A 9,571-nucleotide genomic window follows, 5' to 3' on the forward strand; every position below is an offset into this window, starting at 1 on the left:
TTATTGTCTGATGAGAGATAATTCAAAGAACTGCACAGGTAGGTACAAATTATTGTCTGGTAAAAGATAATTCAAAGAACTGCACAGGTAGGTACAAATTATTGTCTGATGAGAGATAATTCAAAGAACTGTACAGGTAGGTACAAATTATTGTCTGGTGAAAGATAATTCAAAGAACTGCACATGTAGGTACAAATTATTGTCTGGTGAGAGATAATTCAAAGAACTGTACAGGTAGGTACAAATTATTGTCTGATGAGAGATAATTCAATGAACTGTACAGGTAGGTACAAATTATTGTCTGATGAGAGATAATTCAATGAACTGTACAGGTAGGTACAAATTATTGTCTGATGAGAGATAATTCAATGAACTGTACAGGTAGGTACAAATTATTGTCTGGTGAGAGATAATTCAAAGAACTGCACAGGTAGGTACAAATTATTGTCTGGTGAGAGATAATTCAAAGAACTGTACAGGTAGATACAAATTATTGTCTGGTGAAAGATAATTCAAAGAACTGCACAGGTAGGTACAAATTATTGTCTGGTGAAAGATAATTCAAAGAACTGCACAGGTAAGTACAAATTATTGTCTGGTGAGAGATTATTCAAAGAACTGTACAGGTAGGTACAAATTATTGTCTGGTGAGAGATAATTCAAAGAACTGTACAGGTACAAATTATTGTCTGGTGAGAGATAATTCAAAGAACTGTACAGGTAGGTACAAATTATTGTCTGATGGAAGATAATTCAAAGAACTGCACAGGTAGGTACAAATTATTGTCTGGTGAGAGATAATTCAAAGAACTGTACAGGTAAGTACAAATTATTGTCTGGTGAGAGATAATTCAAAGAACTGCACAGGTAGGTACAAATTATTGTCTGGTGAGAGATAATTCAAAGAACTGTACAGGTAGATACAAATTATTGTCTGGTGAAAGATAATTCAAAGAACTGCACAGGTAGGTACAAATTATTGTCTGGTGAAAGATAATTCAAAGAACTGCACAGGTAGGTACAAATTATTGTCTGGTGAGAGATAATTCAAAGAACTGTACAGGTAGATACAAATTATTGTCTGGTGAAAGATAATTCAAAGAACTGCACAGGTAGGTACAAATTATTGTCTGGTGAAAGATAATTCAAAGAACTGCACAGGTAGGTACAAATTATTGTCTGGTGAGAGATAATTCAAAGAACTGTACAGGTAGATACAAATTATTGTCTGGTGAAAGATAATTCAAAGAACTGCACAGGTAGGTACAAATTATTGTCTGGTGAAAGATAATTCAAAGAACTGCACAGGTAGGTACAAATTATTGTCTGGTGAGAGATAATTCAAAGAACTGCACAGGTAGGTACAAATTATTGTCTGATGAGAGATAATTCAATGAACTGTACAGGTAGGTACAAATTATTGTCTGATGAGAGATAATTCAAAGAACTGCACAGGTAGGTACGAATTATTGTCTGGTAAAAGATAATTCAAAGAACTGCACAGGTAGGTACAAATTATTGTCTGGTGAGAGATAATTCAAAGAACTGTACAGGTAGGTACAAATTATTGTCTGATGAGAGATAATTCAAAGAACTGCACAGGTAGGTACAAATTATTGTCTGGTAAAAGATAATTCAAAGAACTGCACAGGTAGGTACAAATTATTGTCTGGTGAGAGATAATTCAAAGAACTGTACAGGTAGGTACAAATTATTGTCTGGTGAAAGATAATTCAAAGAACTGCACAGGTAGGTACAAATTATTGTCTGGTGAGAGATAATTCAAATAACTGTACAGGTAGGTACAAATTATTGTCTGATGAGAGATAATTCAATGAACTGTACAGGTAGGTACAAATAACTGTCTGATGAGAGATAATTCAATGAACTGTACAGGTAGGTACAAATTATTGTCTGATGAGAGATAATTCAATGAACTGTACAGGTAGGTACAAATTATTGTCTAGTGAGAGATAATTCAATGAACTGTACAGATAGGTACAAATTATTGTCTGATGAGAGATAATTCAATGAACTGTACAGGTAGGTACAAATTATTGTCTGATGAGAGATAATTCAAAGAACTGTACAGGTGGGTACAAATTGTTGTCTTGTGAAAGATAATTGATTTACTTGACATTATAAGAAGATCTTTTTTCTCACTGAATGATATTGTGTTTTAGGGGAAGATTTATATGTAGTGCTTATACCTTTATTAAGTGCTAGACTATTGCCCACAAAAGTGACTAAGACTCTGAAATTTGATGTAAAATAATATATGAAAAGGTGCATATCTGAAAAAAGAAAGGATTCCACATTTCACTTGACAATGATGTTTTTGTGTGAAATCAGAACATTCTCAGGCATCAAGTTGGTATTTTGATTAACTTTTGTTATCCATTTTTTGTGGTCACATGGTAATTTTAACTATATGCCTAAGAATGGTTTTGACCCATTTATGATTGTAATCTAAAAATGAAACTGTGATACTGAGGGCTAGGCATGATGTCCTATGCAAACATCATCTTTGCCATCCACTAAAAGAATATTTTACATCTAAAATCAAAAGTTCTGATTAAGATTTCTAATGTCAGATTAACTTGCACATGTGTATTTAAGTCCCCAAAATGTAAAATATGTTTTATTTTATATGATAGCTTGAGTAACTTGTTCCATTCAGACAGTGCTATTCCTGCAGTGTTACTATGCTCTCCTCCAGCATATATTGATTTTTATATCTTGTAAAAGAAGGAATGAATAAAATTTCCTCTGTGTACTATTTTCAGACAATTGTGCAGAAAAAAGTTCAAATTTGACAAAAAAGTTTGCAAATGATCCTAAAAGAGATCATTATGATCAGAGAATAGCCAAGAGAGAAGAAAGACAACAGAAGATACAACTACCTGCTTGGAGCAAATTCTTCAAATTCATCAGCTTTAAATTGGATATTTTTAGAAGAAGGTAACTGTCACATAAAATTGTTAAAATACTACAAAATGACTTTGAAAGAGGAGGACTTATGACCTGAGGGAGGACGTCATCCAGGCGTCTTTTGTCCTACTCTGTCACATTTAAAATGAAAAAATTCAATGTTTTATATCATTTTTGTCGAGCCTGCAACTTTTGTTGCAGAAAGCTCGACATAGGGATAGTGATCCGGCGGCGGCGGCGGTGTTAGCTCACTTCTTAAAAGCTTTATATTTTAGAAGGTAGAAGACGTGGATGCTTCATACTTTGTATATAGATGCCTCATGTTACAAAGTTTCCGTCAGTCACATGTCCAATGTCCTTGACCTCATTTTCATGGTTCAGTGACCACTTAAAAAAAAAGTTCAGATTTTTTGTAATGTTGAATTCTCTCTTATTATAAGTAATAGGATAACTATATTTGGTATGTGTGTACCTTGCAAGGTCTTCATGCCCGTCAGACAGTTTTCACTTGACCTCGACCTCATTTCATGGCTCAGTGAACAAGGTTAAGTTTTGGTGGTCAAGTCCATATCTCAGATACTATAAGCAATAGGGCTAGTATATTCGGTGTATGGAAGGACTGTAAGGTGTACATGTCCAACTGGCAGATGTCATCTGACCTTGACCTCATTTTCATTGTTCAGTGGTTATAGTTAAGTTTTTGTGTTTTGGTCTGTTTTTCTCATACTTTATGCAATAGGTCTACTATATTTGTTGTATGGAATGATTGTAAGGTGATCATGTCTAGCGGACAGATGTCATCTGACCTTGACCTCATTTTCATGGTTCAGTGGTCAAAGTTAAGTTTTTCAGTTTTGGTCTTTTTATCTGATACTATACGCCTTAGGTCAACTATATTTAGTGTATGGAAATATTTTATGATTTATATATTAGTCGCGCAGGTTTTATTTGACCTTGACCTCATTTTCACGGTTCATTGCTCAGTGTTAAGTTTTTGTGTTTTGGTCTATTTTTGTCGAGCCTGTAACTTTTGTTGCAGAAAGCTCGACATAGGTATAGTGATCCGGCGGCGGCTACGGCGGCGGCGGCGTTAGCTCACTTCTTAAAAGCTTTATATTTTAGAAGGTGTAAGACCTGGATGCTTCATACTGTGTATATAGATGCCTCATGTTACGAAGTTTCTGTCAGTCACATGTCCAATGTCCTTGACCTCATTTTCATGGTTCAGTGACCACTTGAAAAAAAAGTTCAGATTTTTTATAATGTTGAATTCTCTCTTATTATAAGTAATAGGATAACTATATTTGATATGTGCGTACCTTGCAAGGTCCTCATGTCTGTCAGACAGTTTTCACTTGACCTCGACCTCATTTCATGGATCAGTGAACAAGGTTAAGTTTTGGTGGTCAAGTCCATATCTCAGATACTATAAGCAATAGGGCTAGTATATTCAGTGTATGGAAGGACTGTAAGGTGTACATGTCCAACTGGCAGTTGTCATTTGACCTTGACCTCATTTTCATGGTTCAGTGGTTATAGTTAAATTTTTGTGTTTTGGTCTGTTTTTCTCATACTATATGCAATAGGTCTACTATATTTGTTGTATGGAATGATTGTAAGGTGTACCTGTCTAGCGGGCAGATGTCATGTGACCTTGACCTCATTTTCATGGTTCAGTGGTCAAAGTAAAGTTTTTGAGTTTTGGTCTTTTTATCTAATACTATATGCCATAGGTCATCTATATTTGGTGTATGGAAATATTTTATGATCTTTATGTCAGTCGCGCAGGTTTTATTTGACCGTGATCTCATTTTCACGGTTCATTGCACAGTGTTAAGTTTTTGTGTTTTGGTCTAGTTTTCTTAAACTATAAGTAATAGGTCAACTATATATGTTGTATAGAAGCATTGTTAGCTGTACATGTCTGCCTGGCATGGTTCATCTGACCTTGACCTCATTTTCAAGGTTCATTGGTCTTTGTTTAGTTATCTTGGTTAATGTTAAGTTTATGTGACAGTTGTATTAAAGCTTAACTTTATACTTAGGACTATCAACATAATATCATTGATTAGTATAGAAGGCGAGACATTTCAGTGTGTGCACTCTTGTTCTTAAACTATAAGTATTAGGTCAACTATATTTGTTTTATGGAAGCATTGTTAGCTGTACATGTCAGCCTGGCATGGTTCATCTGACCTTGACCTCATTTTCATGGTTCATTGGTCTTTGTTTAGTTATCTTGGTTAATGTAATGTTTATGTGACAGTTGTAATAAAGCTTTATACTTAGGACTATCAACATAATATCAATGATTAGTAAAGAAGGCGAGACATTTCAGTGTGTGCACTCTTGTTGAAGGAAGGAATTATATTTTCTAATAATGGAAATTTTTTTTTTTATATTTTGATGATAGCTGCATTGAAAATACATTAAAGACAATTGTGTTGACAAAATTTTTAACTACGTACTGTACACGAGGAAGTTTTCAAATGCGACTTATTAATTCACATGTTTATCACAATCACATTTAATGCATATTAAAATCCTCCAAATAAATAGTCTGGTAATAAAATCAATGTTAATTTGAAGGATTCACCCATTATTCAAAGAGTGAATTTACCCTAGCACAGAGAGTTGTATGTGTTGAAGTCACTCACACACTTCCTTACAAAATAACAAACAAAAAACACAACCAATAAAAGTATCCATTTTTACAATAATACATTTATTTAATTATTTACCAACTTGACTATTCATATTATTATAGCTTTACACTGATAGGAGGAGCTGTAAAATGTATGGTTTTACAGCAGAACTTTGAGGAGTTCCTGACCAGTGTTTATGAATCAGAATCGTCTGCTGGAAACAATTCTCCTGAACCGGGGACCAGTCCTGCAGAAATTAGTGTTAATATATAGGACTACCATCATTTTCAGATGATAAAGTTTGCAATATTGTGATTGGTTAGAATTATTATAGCTGCAATAATCAACAGTCAATTTTCGATTATCGATACTGTTTAGGAAAAAGACTACAATGTATGAAAAGTAACTGATATAGGTGAATTTTATACATAAACTAATATAATACATTTGTATATTCTTTATCTGAAGAGTATAAGAATATTCTTCATGAGAAGAAAGACATTGAAAATGTTTACAATTTATCTTCCTGTTGAAGAGTTTTTTTCATACGTTATATGACTCTATACAGAATAATTTTCTGCTCTGTCTGGGATGAACTGTTAGGCATTTAGATTGACCCTTGTCTGTTATACATCTATACATTCCAATTTGTTTTTAGGTCTAGGTCTGTTTCTTAAAATCCTCTGATATGTTCAATTGTTATTTAAAACTTTAAACCTGAATTAGATATAAATAAATGGATTTGGGTCTATTTAAAAAAAATAACTATGTTGATGTACTTATGGAATTATAACTAAAGTATTCGTCCACATTTTGAACAATATGGCTTAACTAACATAGAGCACGTGTTGTCGAAATTTAGATTTTTTTTGCCAGTGAATTGTGTTTTATCAAAATTCTTAGATTCAAAATTTTTATTATGAAAATCAGAGATAGTTTGAGATATATTTTATTTTATGGCTTCATCCCACAATTGTACCCTTTCTTATCTTTAAAGTCTATGATAATACATCAATATTTCATGTAAGGTCTATTTGTTAAATAATATTTTCTCAAGTATTTGATTATTTCTCATTGTGTCATGTATAACTTGTAGTGTAGTGATTATATAATTTACTGTGTCTGCTACCATTGAGGTATGGACTGAGTTTACATTGAAGGTGATATTGTAGGACATCATAGGAAGTCATTTGGTGAAAGTTATTACTCACTCACAGTTGACGTAATGGAATTCTTTACTTGTCAAAAGGCGATATATATAGTAACTATTGTGAAATTTGGTTTTATGTTTTTACTATCAATTGGTGTAGAGAAAAAGGATAATTTACATTTTTTGCAATATCAGACTTTCTCAATTCCCATTTGCTGCTTCATATTTTATAAGTCTGGACATTTTATTAGAATGAAATTCAAAACAGTGTGGCTGTGGCCATTGATTGACACATTAAATTCATCCATTGACTGGGACAATTTAGGTGAACGTTTGTATGTAACGATCGCTGCTCACTATGTACTTTTTAAAGACACATAAACTATGGGGTCACCAAAGGTTCTCAACACCTTAATAAAGTAATTCGAAAAATTAATCAGAAATAACACGATGTTTTGATTTATATCAATTATATAAATCAAAACATAAAGGTTATTCTTGATTAATTTTTCGAATTATTTTATAATTAAAGGCGTTAAGAAACCTTTGGTGACCCCACAGTTTAAATGTCTATCGTAGGTACGTCGTTAACAGTGGTCGTTACAGACAAACGTTCACGTAAATTGTCCCAGTCAATGGATGAATTTAATGAGTCAATCAATGGCCACAGCCACACTGTTTTGAATTTCATTCTATTTATTAAAGCTTAGCTTTGTGTTTCCTGTTTCAGCTTGTATATAATTGAAGACTGTCCATGCACAGTTGTTAAATGTCTTAGGCAACCATTTTTAGCATTTAAATAACAAGATCTGTTTTGTCTATAGACATTCTTCTTGGCTTATGTTTATGTAAAATTTTGTATTTATGTTTTTATTTGTCATCAGGTTCTTGTTTTGATGTGTACAATTATTTTAAGATCTTTCTGATTTGTGTTGTTCTTATTGAAATCCTTTTTAGATGACTATCATTTTTGTACTTTTTGCAATTAGCTTCAAATGTTTTATATGATATATATAATAAAGGCATTGTTTAATAAAAAAATAAGAAGACATAAATGTATTTCTTTTAAGTTGCAAGTAGATAATGAGAACAAACGGATTAACTCTTTATAAACTAGATGTGTCAAAGCGACACGAATGGCCCCGTTCCAAAAAGTTGAAAAATCTGCAATTTCAGTATAAACACATGTGGACACAAACATGATGGTAGTCTCTCACATATCAAAAATCAGCTCAAAATCTGGAGGCATATAGAAAAAAAATCTGTTTAACTGTAATTAATTTATCAAAGTGCAAAGCCCGTAATTTCAGCAAAAATTAGCGGAGTGGAACGAAACTTAAAACTTGACTTGTTACTCATCATGGTTAACTAACATACTTAAAATCAGCCCAATATCTTAAGGCGTTTAGAAAAAAAATCTGTATAACTGTGATTTTCAACAATTTCTCAAAGTCCAAAGCCTGTAATTTCGGCAAAAATAAGCGGAGCAGAAAGAAACTTAAACTTGACCTGTTACTCATCATGGTTAACTCACATATAAAAATTCAGCCCAATATCTGAAGGCATTTTAAAAAAAAGTCTGTATAACTGTGATTTTCAACAATTTATCAAAGTCCAAAGCCCGTAATTTCGGCAGAAATTAGTGGAGTGGAACAAAACTTAAACTTGATCTGTAAACTCATCATGGTTAACTCACATACCAAAAATCAGCCCAATATCCGAAGGCGTTTAGAAAAAGATCTGAAACTTAAACTTGATCTGTAAACTCATCATGGTCAACTCTCATATCAAAAATCAGCCCAATATCTGAAGGGGTTTAGAAAAAGATCTGTATAACTGTGATTTTCAACAATTTCTCAAAGTCCAAAGCCTGTAATTTTTGCAAAAATTAGTGGAGCGGAATGAAACTTTAAAGATCTGTAACTCATCATGGTTAACTCACATACCAAAAATCAGCCCAATATCTGAAGGCGTTTTGAAAAAAACTCTGTATAATGGTTTCTTGCGGAATGACAGAATGCCGGAATTACGGAATTTCGGAATTACGGAATTTCGGAATTACGGAATTTCAGAATTACGGAATTACGGAATTTAGGACAAGGGTAAAACTATATGGCACTGACAATTTCTTTGCGGGGCCATAAAAATATGTTGCAAGCACATATTGCAAGTTTATCATTTTTTGAATCATTGTATTTTATTTTGAAAGTCTTATATTAACTAGAAATCCATTTTTTTATGTGATAATATGAGCGCTGTACAATATTTACTTATTTTAGTGCATACGTGCCAAAAAATACTGTAGTTCAAATTTATTATGCCCCACCTACGATAGTAGAGGGGCATTATGTTTTCTGGTCTGTGCGTCCGTTCGTCCGTCCGTTCGTTCGTCCGTCCGTCCGTTCGTTCGTCCGTTCGTCCGTTCGTCCGTCTGTCCCGCTTCAGGTTAAAGTTTTTGGTCGAGGTAGTTTTTGATGAAGTTGAAGTCCAATCGACTTCAAACTTGGTACACATGTTCCCTATGATATGATCTTTCTAATTTTAATGCCAAATTAGAGATTTCACCCCAATTTTACGGTTCACTGATAGAAAATGATAGTGCAAATTTCAGGTTAAAGTTTTTGGCTTCAGGTTAAAGTTTTTGGTCAAGGTAGTTTTTGATGAAGTTGAAGTCCAATCAACTTGAAACTTAGTATACATGTGCCCTATGATATGATCTTTCCAAATTAAATGCCAAATTAGAGTTTTGACCCCAATTTTACGGTTCACTGAACATAGAAAATGATAGTGCAAATTTCAGGTTAAAGTTTTTGGCTTCAGGTTAAAGTTTTTGGTCAAGGTAGTT

At 33.2% G+C, this 9,571-nt stretch overlaps 1 protein-coding gene and 1 long non-coding RNA gene across 5 annotated transcripts in view; both read left to right on the forward strand.

The window, feature by feature from the left end:
• Positions 1 to 6,994, forward strand: part of LOC143044679 (vitamin K-dependent gamma-carboxylase-like) — a 71,352-nt gene extending 64,358 nt beyond the window's left edge. For all 4 annotated transcript variants that reach the window (XM_076216743.1, XM_076216744.1, XM_076216745.1 and 1 more), the window contains 2 exons: positions 2,787 to 2,961; positions 5,699 to 6,994. In XM_076216743.1, the coding sequence (XP_076072858.1) occupies positions 2,787 to 2,961; positions 5,699 to 5,849 (326 nt within the window). In that variant the 3' untranslated portion in view covers positions 5,850 to 6,994. The remainder of the gene's footprint in view (positions 1 to 2,786; positions 2,962 to 5,698) is intronic.
• The window catches only part of LOC143044680 (uncharacterized), a 154,618-nt gene extending 145,660 nt beyond the window's left edge, over positions 1 to 8,958 (forward strand). Inside the window, exon 2 of the long non-coding RNA XR_012968755.1 lies at positions 7,519 to 8,958. This is a non-coding gene — a long non-coding RNA (uncharacterized LOC143044680). The remainder of the gene's footprint in view (positions 1 to 7,518) is intronic.
• Positions 8,959 to 9,571: the final 613 nt, after the last annotated feature.

The sequence above is a fragment of the Mytilus galloprovincialis genome, chromosome 9, assembly GCF_965363235.1.
Source record: "Mytilus galloprovincialis chromosome 9, xbMytGall1.hap1.1, whole genome shotgun sequence".
Lineage (NCBI taxonomy): Eukaryota > Metazoa > Mollusca > Bivalvia > Mytilida > Mytilidae > Mytilus > Mytilus galloprovincialis.